At 48.6% G+C, this 17,731-nt stretch overlaps 1 protein-coding gene across 2 annotated transcripts in view; it reads left to right on the forward strand.

The window, feature by feature from the left end:
• Nucleotides 1-17,731, forward strand: part of MAT1A (methionine adenosyltransferase 1A) — a 46,499-nt gene that overhangs the window by 26,695 nt on the left and 2,073 nt on the right. Inside the window, exons 1-8 of one of the 2 annotated variants that reach the window (XM_081573749.1) lie at nucleotides 2,700-3,011; nucleotides 6,668-6,745; nucleotides 7,561-7,683; nucleotides 10,515-10,627; nucleotides 10,966-11,109; nucleotides 15,143-15,361; nucleotides 16,435-16,617; nucleotides 16,954-17,087. In XM_081573749.1, coding sequence (XP_081429875.1) covers nucleotides 2,918-3,011; nucleotides 6,668-6,745; nucleotides 7,561-7,683; nucleotides 10,515-10,627; nucleotides 10,966-11,109; nucleotides 15,143-15,361; nucleotides 16,435-16,617; nucleotides 16,954-17,087 — 1,088 coding nt within the window. In that variant the 5' untranslated portion in view covers nucleotides 2,700-2,917. Of the gene's footprint in view, nucleotides 1-2,699; nucleotides 3,012-6,667; nucleotides 6,746-7,560; nucleotides 7,684-10,514; nucleotides 10,628-10,965; nucleotides 11,110-15,142; nucleotides 15,362-16,434; nucleotides 16,618-16,953; nucleotides 17,088-17,731 lie in introns of those variants that run through there. The other variant, XM_081573750.1, reaches the window with a different exon arrangement.

Raw genomic sequence — 17,731 nt, forward strand, 5'->3', positions numbered from 1 at the left:
TTGACTCTTGGTTGAAGTGCTGTTTCTGTTCTCTAACTAGGTAAAATTTATTGCAAAAGGGAAATCTTTGATCTAGTTCAGCATTACCAGGGCCTTGCATTTTGTCTTGTTTTTAAAAGCATGCCAATGATTAGTATTTTCTCTGCAGCATCATGGTGACATTAAATAATTAGGGAAGTTGAAAATATCCAGCCACTGGGGGCTGACTGGTTAAATAATGTATTTTATATCCTCATGTGGGATACTAGTCAAGTGCTTAAAATGAGATGTAAAAAGAGGATAAAAGTATATTGTCGAAAAAAAACACAAGATGCAAATAACATACATACAGATATCTACTGTTTTTCCAGGAGAAAATCATGTACGTAAACATATAAGGTGCTTGTGTGCTCACTCACTCGTGTCACTCTACAGCCCCATGAACTGTACTCCACCAGGCTCCACTGTCCATGGGATTTCCCAGGCAAGAATACTAGAGTGGGTTGCCACTTCCTACTCCAGGGGTTCTTTCTGACCCAGGGGTTGAACCTGCTAGTGCCTCCTGGGAAGCCCCTATAAGGTGCTTAGGTAGTATTTTATTAAATCCTTATTATGTGCTAGCACTATGCTTAGTACTTAACATACCCATGTGATCTCATATAGTTCTGACAGCAATGCTCTGAGGTAGGTAATTATTTAGCCCCCATTAAAAGATGAGGAAACAGCACCCTTAAGAGGGTAGGAAGCCCACCCGAGGGTGCATAGAGGATTAGAGGCAAAACAGGACCCCAGGCCTGAAGCCTGCACTCCCAACCACTGTGTTCTGTGCACTTTTTGTTAACATTCATCTGCTGAAAGAGCATATGGTGGCCTAGTATTTAGTAGGAATGTCATACGAGACTCATATAAAGTGGATTCTCAACTAGGTGCCTTCCAGATCCCTCCCTCACTCTGAATATGTGTCCAGGCTGCAGAAGCCTCCTGCATATGTTTCTGAAGTGCTACTTCTCTGGACAAGACATTGTCCCTTCCAATTCCATTCACGCCCCCTCACCCACCCCCTGCCTCTTTACCCCATGATGCTATTATTCATTTTGGAATTCAGAGGGCAATTAGACTGCTTTGTTTTTTGACTTCTTGCTAGCTCTAGGAATCTGGATGCACATCTTGTTCTTAAAGCATGTTTAGAACATAATGACTATAGTTGTTAACTGCTAGTGTAATCCAGGTCTACAGTTCACATTAAACATTAGCTCATATTGCCTCCAGGTTTGAAACCAATGTACCCAGAAGAAATTTACAAAGGGACAATGATGTTGAAATATTTCAAGTGCAAACAGGATTCCTGTGTGTTGACAGGGACAAGGCCATGTTGTCTAAAGTCCCTATTTTGATTCCTCATTTTCCATTGCTTTCCAGTGGCCTTTTCCTCTTTGGACATTCTGCAGTCTTGTGACTGAGCATTCCAGCTCCCTGTTTGTGAAATGCCTCTGATTAAATGTGTATACATAAAATCTCTTACTTTATCCCAGCAGAGGTGACTATAATATGGAGGGATAGTACTGCCACTGTTGACCAGTTGGAAAACTCAGCATTTGGAGCACTGGAAAAATTTTTTTAAATGTTCATCTTCTAAGTAAAGAGGGAATTCGGTTGCCAGAATTATTAGTTCATACAATTGTGTCCTACTTTTTGCATCCCACAGAGCAATGTTTGATGCATGAGGTTTTGGTTGATTACTTTTTATTGCATTCTAGTGGGAACCAGTTTCTCCACCCATTCTCACTCTCTGTGCTTTCAATTCCCTTTTGTTCCTTGGGCCAAAGGATGCAGCTAGACCTGAGAGCTGGAGAGAGTGAAGTAAAAGATGCTGGCATTTAATGCAAGAATTGGTTCAGTATATAATCCTGTCTACTTCTTTCCTTGATCAAAGCAAAAATAATGCAGGCATCTTGTGAGAAGGATGTTTATCAAGTGTATAGGACCTAATGTGTAGATGCTTAGTTTATCATATGGAAGCTTTGGGAAATTGGAGTCTGATAATTTCCATATAATGAATCTGCCTCTCAGGATTTTTTTCCCCAAAAACATTGTTCTCCATAGCCTATCCAGATATTTTTTAACATCTTGCTTGTTAATGTGACTGCTAACATCTTAGAGAAGTTGACAGTTTATGTGATTTCTATTAGCAGAAAAAAGTGGGCTCAAAAGCTTTTTCTCTAAATGTTGAATGTCTAAACTGACTCAGAATACAGGTGCATGCTCTGCTCTGAGAAGGTAGAAGAAGGGGAAGAGCCCAATCCAGACAAGGTGTGTGGGGGGGAAGCAGGGAACCCAGAAGCAATGGCCAGCCACCCTGTGCTGTGATCTCAGCCTAAACCATATCCCTGGGAAAGAGTTTTTTACTTTCTATTTGTATCCCTGGGCAACCACAGACCCCCACCTCCTACGTGGGATGTTAGCCTTGGAGCACTGAGGAGATGAGCTGCAGAGCTAAAGCAGAGTCCCAAAGGAGCTTCAGTTCTGCAGAATCTATACAGCCTTCTTTGCCATACATTGATCACACGCTTAGGGCTTGGGAGATGAGAGCTGAGGGCTGAAATTCCTCAAGGTAAGAAGACCCCCTTTCCCAGAAAATGGACTCCTCCAGTTTTCTCACATGATTATTCAAGTACTTTCACTTTTCCATATATAGGAGTCACTCAGGAGCAAGCTCTGACCAGTCAGAGGGAGTGACACATCCCTCTCCAGTCCCTCCTCCTCACCCATCCGCACCTTTATTCTCACGTGCTTGTGGGCACTTACGCAAAAGTGAGCCCCGTGGCTCTGCCAAAGACGAGCCTGTTGGGTGTAAAGGAGGAAAATAAAAAAAACCTTAGGCCAGGTCCCAGCATTAAAATTGTTACCTCGAAGAAGCTGAGTGGAGAAGTGTGAAGAGATGAATGGACCAGTGGATGGCTTGTGTGATCGTTCTCTAAGTGAGGAAGGAGCGTTCATGTTCACATCGGAATCTGTAGGAGAGGGGCACCCGGGTGAGTAGATGGTCTAGGACAAACGGCAAACTATATGGGGTAAGGGGCTGTTACTAAAGGCCTGGAAAACAATGTGCGTAAATTACTATAAAGGATCTCAAGAAGAACAATATGCAATCTTTTTTATTTTATTAATTTGCAGGTTGTAAAACAGTCACTTGTTATGCAAATAATAGATTGTAAGTTAATGAAGCCAAGGGTCTGTGCTCCTGCCCACCACCAGCGTTTCCTTGGGGCTACAATAGAGAATATGTGGTTGGTTGGATAAACATATTGTATGTGTAGAATGTATCATCAGATATTCACTTTATACAGAGTTATTTTTTTTTTTTGGTAAAGCTTTTTTATCAATGAGCAGCTTAAGTCAACAGAGAATGTTCCCACAAACAAGACCACGGGTCACTAAGTTTTGAATGTAAAGCATGTAGAGTTTAGAAATGAACAGCGGTGCATTCTAATAGGGGCTGAGACAGATCTCTAGGTCCTGAAAGAAAATTCCAGCATTTATTTTTTTTTGGTCTCTGTAAAGTGTGATGTGGAGAAATGAGAGAGGCTTCTGTGAAGACCATGATGGGAGCCTCCAGTTTCTGGGACAGTGGTTCTCAGACTTCAGGGTGCATCACCATCACCCCGTGGGCTTGTTAGAACACAGAGTGCTGGGCCCCACCCCCAGAGTTCCTGATTTAGTACGTCTTGGGTGAGACTCAAGAATTTGTGTTCTGAAGAAGTTCCCAGGCAATGCTGATACTGCTTATGTGGGAGCCACACTCCGAGAACCACTGATCCAGGAGAACCCTGGGGGCCAGACACACTGATTTATGTATTTAAGCACCTCTTCAAAATTCACCAGAGTAATTGAACTTTTTGGTGACTTATCATCATCAAGTTTAACTTTTTTTCACCTTCCTCATCCTTGCTATTTCTCAGAGAGCTTTAATTTTCATACCTTGTAACTCAGCTTTAGATATCTCAGTACACTGCCCCTTCCGTATGCTTTAGCCACTGGTTCTCAACTGGGGAAAGTTTTGCAAGCCTTTTCCCCTAAGAGCATTTTGTAATATCTGGAAACTTTTTTGGTTGTTACAGCTATTCCAGGGGGTCGAAGCATGGCCTGATACTGGCAGTTAGTGGAGAGAGGCCAGGTGTGCTTCTAAACACAAGACCATCCCCCACAACAAAGAAATTTTCCAGCCCAAGATGTCAATAGTGTTGTTGAGAAATCTTGGCTTAAACTGAATGTTGTTTGTAGCTTAACTCATTTCACTGTAAACAGCATCTTTCATTCTGCATGACTTTATAAAGTTTCTGGATTTACTGTACTTATAGTCTCAGATTCACTGCTATGTCTGATGTATTTTGGACAGCTCCATGACTTATGAAGGCCATCTACAGGTCAGAAAATGGCCATATATAGAATTTGCTCCATGTGGAGTAAGTGGGTGCTTTTTCACGCAGTGACCAGTGGTCCCATTGTACACACAGCAGTATGCTCAATGGACAGAAAATGAAAATTTCAGTCAATTGACTATTCTGTCTGCTTAATGGCAGCTCTTCAATTTGTCTGATTTAGCTTACCACTGTACATTAGCTGTCCATGTAAAACAGTTTTCTTGGAGGCTCTCTTCTTGTCATTCCAGTGCTGAATTCCTCTCCATCAGAAAGATAAAATTAATGCTTCCTTTTCAACTTCCAAGAAAACTATTATCTATCTTAAGGCTACTAAGTGATATTGATAATTTGAATTTGAAAGCCTTAAACAGTTGAGAAAGGACCTCCTAAGGCATTATCTTAGTCTGCGCAGCTATCTTAGTACCTTTGCTCAACTCCAGCTTGTCCCTAATATCCCTATCCCATTTCCTTGTCTGCACTGGAAACATGTGACCTGTGTCCTCTGAGCAAGCAGAATCATCCATGGTCAGCATGTAAGTGGCTCCTAGGAGTCCTGATGGCTGGGTCTAAAGTGATATTTGAGCAGCAGGAGGCTTTTACTGGTAGGTAGTTCCAGGGGCATGAACTCAGACAAACCTTGATTTATAACCAGGATCAGCAGGGATATGGAAAAACTCAACTATATATTTAGTGGCAGCTTCTGAAGCAAAGATTAGAGAATTTACCTTCAGATTAGCATTTTAACTACAGAATTGCCTACGCACTTTCAAAATCAGAAATGCTTGATTCTGGGCCTGCATTCTTAATTTAAAAACTTATAAAATGACAAAGGGACACAAGGAAATTTGAGAGGTGATGGATGTTTATTAAATCTTGATTGCGGTGATGGTAACACAAGTATGTACTTATGACCAAACTTGCCAAATTTACATACATTAATTATGTACAAATTTTTGTATACCTATTATACTCCAATAAGTCTGGGATAAAACTTATTAACTTACTAAGACTGGACTCTGTGGGTATTTTGAACACTAAATAAGATGTAATATGTGCAAATAGACATCACTTTTATTTCTGAGTTTGCAAACATTGGCAGTACACATAAGTCCAGAGCAAGAGTGGATTTCTCCACAGTGTCTACATGCTCGATCACAAGGAGTCTTTTTTTTGATTATTTATTTTGGCTGCACTGGGTCTTTGTTGCTGTTCATGGGCTTTATCTAGTTGCGGTGAGGGGGGCTACTCTCTAGTTACAGTGTGCGGACTTCTCATTGTGGTGGTTTCTCTTGTTGTGGAGCACGGACTCTAGGCACAGGGGCTCAGCAGTTGCCACACCCGGGTTGCTCCAGCATGTGAGATCTTCCTGGACCAGGGAGTGAACCTATGTCCCCTGCATTGACAGGCGGATTCTTAACTACTGGATCACTAGGGAAATCCCATCAACCATAAGGAATATTTAAGGCAAATCATAGAAGAATAAGATGAAGTACCAGCCCATGTTGAACTTTTGTCAGTCCCACTTTGATGAGGAGGTCAGACCCAGCTGCTGGGACATCTGGCCTTCAGGAGGCTGAATGATAGTGGGGAGGATCTCAGAGCTGCTTGTGGAAGTGTTCAGCAAAACAGCAGTGGCAGTGATGTGTAGAGGTTCTCTTACAGGATTCTTACAGGTGGAGTCGTGGAAGTGGGCATGGTTGTATGCACAGTGCACTATATCTTGTGGAACCAACACTACAATGCATCTATCTGTTCTATCCTCTTCTCCCCGTGGCACCTAATCTTACTGATGTCATTAGTGTTTTAAATTCTGTCTCTAGGACTTTTCTTGATGTTAGAATTTAAGGAAATATGCTGAGGAATGAGATATTTCTGTGTGTATATCTTAGTTCTTTACACATCTGTATCTATTATTTATTTAGATACAGTTAGATATTCATATAAATCTAGTTTTCTGTGAATGAGATACTTTTTAATTGGAAGAATATGTGTGTGTATATATGTGAATTACTTTAGACTCTTGTAACTGCCTTTGGAATATACTTTTCTTTTAGGGAATTCTATGACTTTATATAATATACATCATCCAAAATTAAGGCAAAAGTGGGAAGAAATAAAAATTCCAAAAATTTACAATTTCTTATATTTTAAAAGTGTCCTCTTGGGTAGACTTGATATGTAAATTGACAAAATATCTAATTATTTTAAGATTTCAGTTTTTAGGCTTAACATGTCTATGAATTTTACTCATATTCATTCTTGTCCAGATAAGATCTGTGACCAGATCAGTGATGCAGTGTTGGATGCCCATCTCAAGCAGGACCCCAATGCCAAGGTGGCCTGTGGTAAGAAATGCCTGACCCCTACTGCTGGAGACCTGATTAGGCTCAACTTGAAACCTGTGCCCATGTCGAAGCCCTCAGCACAGCAGAGAGCTGGGGACTTCAGGGCCTAGAGGTCCCCGGGGTGATAGGACTAGCCTCTTCACCTTTGCAGAGGGGATCTTGGGTATCCCTTGGCCAAGGTCATGGGGTAGGGGCCCTGGTGTGGAGACCAGAGCCCCACTCTCCTCACAGTCAGCACCTTGTCTTGTCTGATGCTCAGACCCACCTTTCCCTCTCCAGGGCCACACTAGTCCTCAGACTGAGCGCTGTAGGGACCCATGCCCCTCTAAGGGTGAACTTCACCTTGACATGTTTATAAATAACTTGTCTTGATTCTGTGCTCAGGACCCCATACCCTAAAGCCTACAGTGGAGCTTTAGCAGTAAGGGAGCAAAAGAGGGCTCACATATGTTGGCTGCATTCTTTATGACTACACACAGCCGTTGTCTCGTTATAATGCACACAGCAGTCTTATGATTATTTCCATCCAACAGCCGAGGCTGAACAAGCACTTCAAGATGGGGCAAGTAGTAAGTGCGTGGTATAACAACTTGGAATTTGTGTGACCAATTCTTTCCAAAGTGCAGTTCTCTGAACAGCCTGTGAAGATGGTCAGAACTTGTGCTGAGCTGTACTCTCTGTTATCACCATGATTGTCCTTCTGGAGTCCATTCCCTTGTGGTCTCTTGTGTGGGTCTTTGTCAGCACTGTGAGAGGTCCAGGTGTGGAGCCCCCTTAGCCAGCATGCGGCCACTAGCCTGTCTCTTTGCCTTCAGAGACGGTGTGTAAGACGGGCATGGTGCTGCTGTGCGGGGAGATCACCTCTGTGGCCATGGTGGACTACCAGCGTGTGGTGCGGGAAACCATCAAGCACATTGGCTACGACGACTCCGCCAAGGGTGAGGCCAGGGTCCCCAGGATGGAGCCCACCTAAGGCTCTCCATCTTCTGGAAGAGCAAATACCTCTACTTCTGGGCCCACTTGCCGGGGTCCAGGGCTCGCAAGCTCTGGCAACAATATGGCAGCCCAGGCAGACTGGCCCTTGTCCATCTGTTGCTGACTCTGGCCTTGTTTACAGTCCTAACTTCTTAGAAGAGGAAGAAGCTCTGGGTCCAAGGGGCTGCCCTCTCTTTGGGACGTGTTGTCTGCCGGGCGCTGGGGCAGGTCTGTGTGTGTGTGTGTGTGTGTGTGTCTTCCTACCTAATTGTTGGAGGAACTCTGCTCCACTCCTTATGATGCAAATGAGGAAATTGAGACTTAGAGATGTCAATAACTCATATAAGGTGGCACAATCAGTAAGTGGCTATCCCAAGTTGGGACTCCTGTGCTTTCTGCTAAGCTATGCTGCTCTTCCCCACATAGAGAAGAAGGTGACTCAGTCCAGTACAGGTGCCGAAAGCAGGTGGAGGAGACAGGCTGGTCCAGGATGACTCCAGTGCCCGGCAGTGTGGGAGCCTGCAACCCCAGGAAGGGGCCCAAGCGTGTGCTGGAGTTAAGGAGGAGCCCTGTGAGGAGGTGGGGGTGAGAGAGCTGAGAGCCCTGAAGCAAACGCCTGCACGGTAGAACAGACAGGCTGGGAAGGAGCCCAGCCTGGAGGGCATCAAAGGACAGGGCATGAGGGCCTGATTCCAGGGCCGGTGTACACTGCTCTACTTATTGGTTGTTTGGGCTGATACGTGCCATCTTTGTGGGTCAGGGCAGGCTGCGGTGACATGCACAGATCTTTTATGTGAGAGAGGCCCTCTCTGTGTGAAGGCACAGAAGCACAGAAGCTCGGTGCAGCCACCTACCTGCTGGCTTGCCCAAAGGACTCACTTGAGCACACATAAACTTTGCAGATATATCAAGAACCTCTGGGAAGAAACCAGTGAGTACAGGTTGCTTCTCCCAGCCAGCACAAAGGGTGTTCACAGAGCAGGCACATTGTCCCAGAACAGCAGCTACCTGCCACGTTACCATGCAAGCCTTCACCCTGTTCTACCAAGCATAGCCGACTTATTATTTACTTATTCAAGAGCAAAGTTTGTTCTGCGTTAGGTAGCAGGTAAGTAGTTTCCCCAGGGGTGTCACATCCCCTAGAAGAGAGAAGCAGGAGTGGGCTCAGCTCTTCTTGTCAGCACGCCTGTACCAAGGGGACCGGCAGGCTGCGGGCTGGGCTGCAGTCACAAGGCCCCCAGGCTAGAGGCTCCCACTGCTCTTTGCTGCAGAGTTGACCTTTCTAAGCCCTCCTCCTCTCCCCTTAGTGCCCTGAACTGTTTTCCCAAGTGACTTGAAGCCTTTCATTACGTCTCAGCACTGAGATTTGTTATTTAGACAGGGAGTGTAAGGTAAAATGGGAATTTGGTGAGTCCTTGGCAGCTGAAGGTTGTTCCCTGGTTTGTGCATTCAGAAGCCTTCACTAGGAATAGGGGCTGCAGAGGACAAAGGTGGCCTGGTACTCCTGAGTAGAGGCACTGCCTGGCATTAGGTGTGATGTGGTACGAGATGCTCGGCAGCAAGTCAGTGGCAGAGTGTGCACTGAAGAGCTGGGGTGGGAGCCATTCAGGGATGTTTACTGAGAGCTGGATGGACTTGTGGAGGGGGATGGGGATTAGAGGAGGAGCTTTCTAGGCTGAGGGTCCTCGTGGAGGTGGAAAAGGAGGTTATGTTTAAGCTAAACCTGAGTTCACTTTGGTTGAGGGCTCAGCTGGGAGAGCCTGGCTGGAGCTGAGCAGGTTCCAGTTTACTGCCTTTGATGGTAGGTCTTCACTTGAAGCTTGTAGGTAAATAATAGGTTGAACCTAGGGGTATTTTTGTGATTTAATTTGTTTTAGTGAGCCCATTCTGGCCACATGGGTAGGAGAACAGATTGGAAGAGGGTGACAGTCGGTGTGTCACTGATACTTGGCTTTGTGGTGCAACTTCTGTGCATTTTAGCTCCTCATTCATATCCATCCTGTAGCTGAGCCCAGCAAAATGATGAAAACCAATTTGGGAAGAGTATGCAGTCTGCCTAGTGGCTCCCTCATGGAGCTTCTTGGCCTGAGCTGCTGCCACCCAAGACGTCTGTGTCCCAGCCCCCAGCCCACTGTCCCCAGCCTGGGCCAGGCAGGAGGAGGGGACCCACCTCCATCTCTGTGCTTGAGCTTTGGGTATAGGCTGACAGGGGCCTCAGTCTCCAGAGGTGTGGTTTTTCCATTTTGCTCCAGGCCCTGTGCACACCTCGGGCTCAGGGCACTCTGATTCTGGGAGTGTCTCTGGATGGTCCACATGCACCTATTGTTCAGTATATTTGATACTTGGGTTTGGTATATATCTTTGATACTTGGGCTCTGACAGGCAGTGTTGGAAGGGCCCTTGATGTTCACTTAATGCAGTGATTTTCAACCTGGGTCCTAGGAGGTGCCTCGGGGAGAGCCTAAGGGGGCAGGCCCTTGGTCATCCACCGCCCTTCTACCAGAGCAGCCGTAACTGTTATCTAGTTTTCATACTGCCATTCTGTGTAGGGTATATATTTTTAATTGAGGTGTAGTTTAATACACTGTGGAGGGTTTTGTTGTTTTTTTTTTGGCTAAAGAGTTCCATGTGATAGGATAAGAAGGATACTGACATTCCCCATCCTAGGCCTCAGTTCTGAGCCCAGACTGATGGCAGAGACCACCCACTCCAACACTAAATGCCCTCTTGGGTGCCAAGCAGCCCCCAAGAGCTCCAGCCTCCCTCTGCTTAGGCCTGCTCTCCTTGTGTCCAGGCTTTGACTTCAAGACCTGCAATGTGCTGGTGGCTTTGGAGCAGCAGTCCCCAGATATCGCCCAGTGTGTCCACCTGGACAGAAATGAAGAGGATGTCGGTGCTGGGGATCAGGTCACTAAATACTAAGCGTGGGCACCATATCAGAACCGCAGTGCAGTGTGCTCTGTGTCACAGAGCTAGCTGTTCATGTGTAACGGACTGAGTGCACTGTGGGGTAGAGCTCCGCCGCCCCCGTGTCTAGAGTCACACACCCTAGCTGGAGGGCAGGATGGGTTGGGAATGCCCAGTGTGGCCTGTCTCCCTACCTAGAGTGTTGGGTTCGGGGACCCTGTCTTCCCCTCCACAAGTATCCAGTATAAAAGTCACATGCCTGGGAGGGTGGAGGGCCAGCTAGGCTTTAGATATGAAGAGAGTTGTCACCTGTGGTCTGAAATGGGTGTCTGCTACAGGGCCTGATGTTTGGCTATGCCACAGACGAGACGGAAGAGTGCATGCCCCTCACCATCATGCTGGCTCACAGACTCAACGCCCGCATGGCAGAGCTGCGGCGCTCAGGGCAGCTCCCCTGGCTGAGGCCTGACTCCAAGACACAGGTGAGCCCCTGCTCTCTGACCCCCTGCAGGGCTCCAGAAATACACCTCAAACAAACCCCTTCCTCTTGATTCTGGTCATATGTTAAGATTCAAAATGTTCTGTCTGGGCACTCAAAGAATTGTTGAATCTGAAAAGAACTATTTATTTGAAAAATCTTCTGCTCCAGATAAGTCTTTTCTTTTCTCCCCTGATCCGCCAACATTTTAGTATGAAAAAGTTTTAAATACAGAAATATGAACAGTTCTAGATTTTGGGGGGTGGGACTTCTTAGCATATGCTTACTCTAGTAATATGATTCCCCAATTCCTGCCACAAACCTTTGTAACTGGTTTCAGACTTTTGGCCACTGCCTGTCAGGTCTCCATATCTTGAGCAAAGCTTGAATACCTCCATGAACAAGTGCTGTCTGTAGCTCGCTGCCGCCCTTTTGCTTTGTTTCTCACAGAAAGGATTTACCTTTGCCGATTCTGATGCTCTGTTGCCAGTGGCTCTGACCCCTGTGTTGCCTGAAGTGATGAAATCCACACTGAATCTGGATTTGAGAGTTGGCAGTAATGCAAGTGCTGGCACATGCTGAGGCCCCTGTCTACCTTCACTCTCCATATCCTGACAACCCTGATGGCTCCTTTCCTCGGAGCTCCTTTCCCAACTCTACTTCCGCACTCCAGTGGGGTCTGGACACTTCCTTCTACATTCTCTTTCTCCACACTTGTGGGTTGTTTTCACGTCTACACACTTGGCTTCCAAATCTTCCACCTTCAGGTCTGTCTGAATCACCAGCCCCCGTTTCTCACTCATCCTGCAAACACATGGGCCCCTGGAGTGCTCCTCAGCTGAAGGGGTTTAATGGAGTCCACCTTTCCCCTGCCCTCTCTGTCTCCACTCTGTCTGGGTTACTCTTGTCCCTCTAGAACATCCCTTCTTCTCTGGCCCCTTTCCCCAGGTCAGGCTCGGCTGTGTCCTCCCAAAGGCTCTCTCTGCCTGGAAACTTCAGTTAATTTGCTTTGGACTTCGCTTTTAATTTCCTTATATCTGCTCAGAACCATCTACAACTTTACTTCCTACTGGAGGCGAGAGAAGTACCCATTTGTTATTCTGGCATTTAAAGCCTTGCATGGTCTTCTAGCTTTACCTCCCTCGATCCCCACCCCAGTCTTTGCTTAATCCATATGCTTTCACTCACATTCCCTTCGTTTCTCAGTGCTTTGCACCTGTGCTCTCACCCCTCACTTTCCTTGGAATCTTTCTCTGGTCCCCACCTGTCCTTCAGTGGCCAGCCTGGTTCCTGCCTCCTTCTGGTCTCCCCTGATCACTCTCAAATGGGACCTCTTCTTACCCTGCACTTGGAATTTGGCTCATGTGGTTTCATAGTTCAGCACGGTGCTTGTGACTCTGTCCCATTACTCCCCAAATGTCAAGCCGCCCATGATGGATGTTGCATATTGGCTGTACCTGGAGCAACAGAGTGTCTCTATGGCCTAAAGGAAGCCCTTGGGACTTCAGGTGTTATTATACACATGACCCCCAAACTGGGAAGTGGGATCATAAGCATCACTCAGGTGATCTTCGAGGTGGTGGGCAGGAGAGCTAAAATAGGTAGGTTGTGATGGTACCAAAAGAAAGGAGCCTGCCCTGCCTGCTCCGTACTGTGCAGAGCTACGCGGGGATGGGGAAGAAGGGTGGAGAAATCCTAGAACACAGATGAGAGGAAGTAAGTGGAGTGGCTCAGATTTCCTTCTGCCTGCATGAGGGTGAGCACTGGAGGGTTCATCTATTGGATTCACTGAAATAGCAAAGGCCTCCTATGTTTGCTTAGTAATAGAAGGTTTCCGAGCCCAGAGGGCAATGAGTGAGGGAGGAGAGGACGGGCCCTTACAGGCTTTCCCTTCTTGCAAGGAGACACTGAATTCTCTTATAAATGTCCTCTGCCGACCTCCACAAGGCTGCTACCCTGGGAGGGGTGCCATGCCGGGAACAATGTCTGGGCCTTCTCGTCTACTGGTAAAGGGTTTTTATCACCTGCCCATGATGTTGACTGTGAACAGAATGAGCCTTTCCACCTGAACAAATTCTTGCTGCTGATAACTAAGAGCTGAGTGGCAGTACAAATGGCTATTTTTGTACCTGGCCAGAGTTGTGTTTTCCGCGGTGTACTTTTCTTCACATCTTGCTGACATGATGAGATAAGTGCAATGCTTGGGGCCCTTTGCTCAGCCACAGCTCTGCTTGGAGCTTGTGGCAGAGTGGGGGACCCCAGGAGCAGTGGAGATGGACCTCAGCCGCAACTCAGGAAGCGAGCCTTCTCCAGAGGCCAGGTGCAGCAGGTTTGATTCCAGAGCTGTTGTGGGGCCTCCCCTCTGGAGCCCCCAACCCCCCAACTCCAGCTTCCTCTCCCAGGTCCAGGAGTGCACGCAGCCCAGCATGAAAGGTGCTCTGCTCGGTACACAGCTGGTGTGCATATACCCTAGGATCAAGTATTGTGCATCCAGGGCTCTGTCTCTTCCTTTTTCTGGGCCCCACCCTGTTGTCCTTTGGACCAGGCAGGACATAGAGTTTGATGGATATCGAAGGGGTCATTGCCTTAGGCAGAGCCCCAGGGAGACACTGTTTGCTGCCTATAGTCCTATCAAGGCCCTTGGGGTGGGAGCAGCCTGTGCCTGCTGGCCAATGTCCCTGCCAGGGCCATCTGGCATAGCTGTGCTCCTGCAGGCCCCATAGCCCCTCTGGGCACTGTTCTTGTGGGTCCACACTCCCTTGGGTAGCAGTGGGGCCTAGGGCTCCAGTACTGAGGGTCTTGGGTGACAGCCTTCTGCTGGGCAGAGCCCAGTTGCCAGGCTGCACAGTTCCAGGTCACAGCCTACCTTTGCTGGCTGTGTGATCTTGACCGAAGAATTTACATTCTGGAAGCCCATTTTCTCTCATCTTTGAAATGGGGCTGGTAGCAACTTCTCACAGCATTTGGCATGCCTTGTAGCATACAGTACACACCCAGTCAATGCCAGCTTCTTTTTTTTCTTTTTCCAGCCTCATCTACCATCCTCACCATCTCCTTCCCTCTCTCTCTGTAAGCCCAAGGTGCACAGGCTGGGACATGGGCTCTTGCCCTCCCTGGTGTGTTGGGAGAGGACAGGGTGCAGAAGCATTCTGTCTGTGCTGCTGTGTCAGTGACACAAGCTGTGGGAGCAGGCAGAACAGCGATTGGCTCTTGGGCTTTTCACTGACTGGCCTGTGACTTCAGGGAAGTTGTTACTCTTCACAGAGCCTGATTTTTCTCATTTGTAAAGTGGTGATGATAGTGCCCATCTTGCTGGGGTGGCTTCAATATTCATCAATAATGCATGAAACGGACACAGAACTGACCTACGCTGCAGGGAGAGAATCCCAGCTCTGTCCTGTGGCCAGCCCTGCAGGGGAGCTGCAGGCAGGATCTTGCTCTCCGTGTGCCCTCGACTCTTCCTTGCTTTTGCCCGAATACCCGGAGGCTGGCAACCCAGGCCTTGCTGCTGCCTCTTAGCTCAATCACCCTGGCTCAGGTCCCTCCACCAGGCAAGGTCCCCGGGCACATATGTTTCCAGAGACTCTCCATTGAGGAGCTTAGGCAGCGGGCATGTGGCCTGTGGACTCCCATGTTCCTTAGCAGAAGCCTGGGTGTCTTGCCTAGGGCCATGGAGGGTCAAGACAGGGCTTTAGTGGAGGGATATTTGCTGGCACACAGGACCCTCTGAGACAGAGGGAGTCATCTGCTGAGTCACAGACAGAGGAAACTCTGCAACACCTGGGTCTCCAAAGTGGCATTGATTGTGGTTGCGTGGGAATAGCTTGTGCCTCATGCCTGATCATCTCATGGCAGCAGGCAGTTATTTGCTGTAAGAATGTGATGAACTTCCCTGAAGGCCCTTTGAGGACAGGAGGCCGCTCCCACCTCCCCGGCTCTTGGGAGCCCTGCCCACCTCCTGGGCACCTGTGCCTGGCAATGGAGTGTCCTCGGGTCAGGGCAGGACCTCACATTTCCTCCCACCCTGCCACCCCCAGGTGACAGTGCAGTACACGCAGGACAATGGTGCGGTCATCCCTGTGCGCGTCCATACCGTCGTCATCTCCGTGCAGCACAATGAAGACGTAACGCTGGAGGACATGCGCAGAGCCCTGAAGGAGCAAGTGATCAGGGCTGTCGTGCCAGCACAGTACCTGGACGAGGACACCATCTACCACCTGCAGCCCAGTGGGCGGTTTGTCATCGGAGGCCCCCAGGTGCATCCCCGTCTCTGAATGAGCCCTGATTTTGCTTACCTCCCCAGCACAAAGCCTGCAGGAGGTGGTGGCTTTGTGTGACTCGGCCCTGAGTGAGATGTGAAGTCAGCTCGCTCTGTGCAGCCTACAACATGCCTTCAGTACAGGAGGATGGGGGACGTGTCCCAGGAGGTTCCCACTTGAGACGTCTCGCATAGGTCCATCTGCCACCTGACCTGGCCAAGGGGCTAGCTAACTTTCCATCAATGGTGCTGAGCTTGCCCTGGTGGCATTTCCTGGGTCTTGGCCACATGTGACCTGCAGCTCTTGTGGCACCAAGGTGGGGACACAGAGTGGCCCCTTTCTCCTGTGCCACAGGCCTGAGCAAGCAGAGAGTGGCCTAGCCTCTTGGAGAGGCTGCTGACCACTGCCAGGCATCTCTGCTGTGGACATGTTGCCACACAACGGAGCTCTTGGGTGGGGTCCTAGGCCAGAGTAGCACAGAAACCCAGGGTGAATGGAAGTCCTGTGTTTTCCTGCAGGACTTTTCAGGGCCTTGGCATGCTCAGGGCCTTGGCATGCTGCTTAGAACGGGATTTCTATGCAGGGCGGGTGTTGCGGTGGTATAATATGCAAACGTTCCCCACATCATTTAATATAGAGCCCCCTCAAACATCTTTTGTGGACAGAATAGACATTTGAGCAAACGGGGAACAATGTTTGCCAGGTGGCACCAGCCGGGGCTCAGCCCAGGGTATATTTGTCCCAGCACAGTTTCCTTCTGAACTCGGGTTTCTCCATTTTGATCAACTCCTACAACAAAGGCTTGGTGAGCGGGCTATGACCCCAGTGGCCCATCTTCTGCCTTTTACTGACGAGGTTCCAGCTGGTGACCTGACTTCGGTGACTACTCAGTGACTGAACTGGGATTAGAGCCCAGGGTTTCTGGCTGACTCTCAGCCAAGGGGGTCTTTGGAACACGCACTCCTAGAAGCTTCAGAGACTGTCTCCAAGTTGTGGTCTAGTGGCTATCCCAGTGTTTCGGCCACCCCTCCCCCCACATCCCCCCTCTGTGTCTTCCTTTTCCTCCGCAGGGGGATGCCGGTGTCACTGGCCGAAAGATCATCGTGGACACCTATGGCGGCTGGGGGGCACATGGCGGGGGCGCCTTCTCTGGGAAGGACTACACCAAGGTGGACCGCTCGGCAGCATACGCTGCCCGCTGGGTGGCCAAGTCCCTGGTGAAAGCAGGGCTCTGCCGGAGGGTGCTCGTGCAGGTGGGTGAAACCCCACCCTGATTGAACCTCCACATGTGCCCTCAGTAGGGACATGCTGGCCTGGGGGGAGGCCCACACTGCCAGAGGACGTGACTGTGTGCCATGTTGGGTTTGTGGCCACTGTCCTGCAAACCTGGGAGTGGGACAACAGAAGACTCCAGGCAGCAGGGCACATATGGAAACTCCTATTATGAAGTGGCGGGTATATCTAGGCGGATGAGGGCTGGGGGTGGAGGGAGTATACTGGGCAGGGCATGTGTGGTTTCAGTGGCCTCTCCCTGAGGACATCAAGGTCTCCGTGAGGGGCCTGTTCCTGACCCTGGGCTCTTTTGACAGGTGTCCTATGCCATTGGTGTGGCTGAGCCACTGTCTATTTCCATCTTCACCTATGGAACCTCACAGAAGACAGAGAGAGAGCTGCTGGATGTGGTCAATAAGAACTTCGACCTTCGGGCTGGTGTCATTGTCAGGTAAAAGGACCGCCCCTGCAGTTGGGCAAAGCCCTCTTTCCCCACCTGGTGCCTGCTTATTGGAAAGAGAATCAGAAGGAAGGATGTTCAGCCTCCCAGAAGCAGGAGGGGCTTCAAGCTCTTGGCCCAGCACAGTGCATACCCCAAATGCAGGATGTCTAGTTTTCAGGTTGAAGAAGCCGAGCAGACACTGACTTCAAGGGGCCCATCTTTGAGCAGGTGGGGGTTCTTAGGAAAATAACTGCAAGACTGGATGGCTAGGAATTGAGTCAGCAAATCTGGCCGCAACTGCTCTCGCTTCTAATGCCACCCCTGCTTTCTGGAGCTTGCAGTGTTGATGTTGGTCTGTGCCAGGTCAGTGGAGTAGAGTGTAGGCCAGAGTTCAAATCCTGATTCCTGGTGCATCTGCCTATGTGATTGATCAGGCTGTCCCTGAACTCTGAGACTGTTTCCTAAGTGCCAGTGGCAGTCACCTTGTAAGATGTGGCATGGCAGAGATAGGAAATTTAGGGAGAATTGCTCTTGAGTGGTTAACACCCCCCACGTAGACTGTCATAGTCTGCTAATTACTCCTGTGCCCCAAATTCAGGGAAAGAAACTCTGCTCCTTTTCCATTAAAACTGACCCTTTGTTCTACTGAACGT

This window comes from Giraffa tippelskirchi, chromosome 2, assembly GCF_054371585.1.
Source record: "Giraffa tippelskirchi isolate mGirTip1 chromosome 2, T2T-mGirTip1v1.2.pri, whole genome shotgun sequence".
In the NCBI taxonomy this organism is placed as follows: domain Eukaryota; kingdom Metazoa; phylum Chordata; class Mammalia; order Artiodactyla; family Giraffidae; genus Giraffa; species Giraffa tippelskirchi.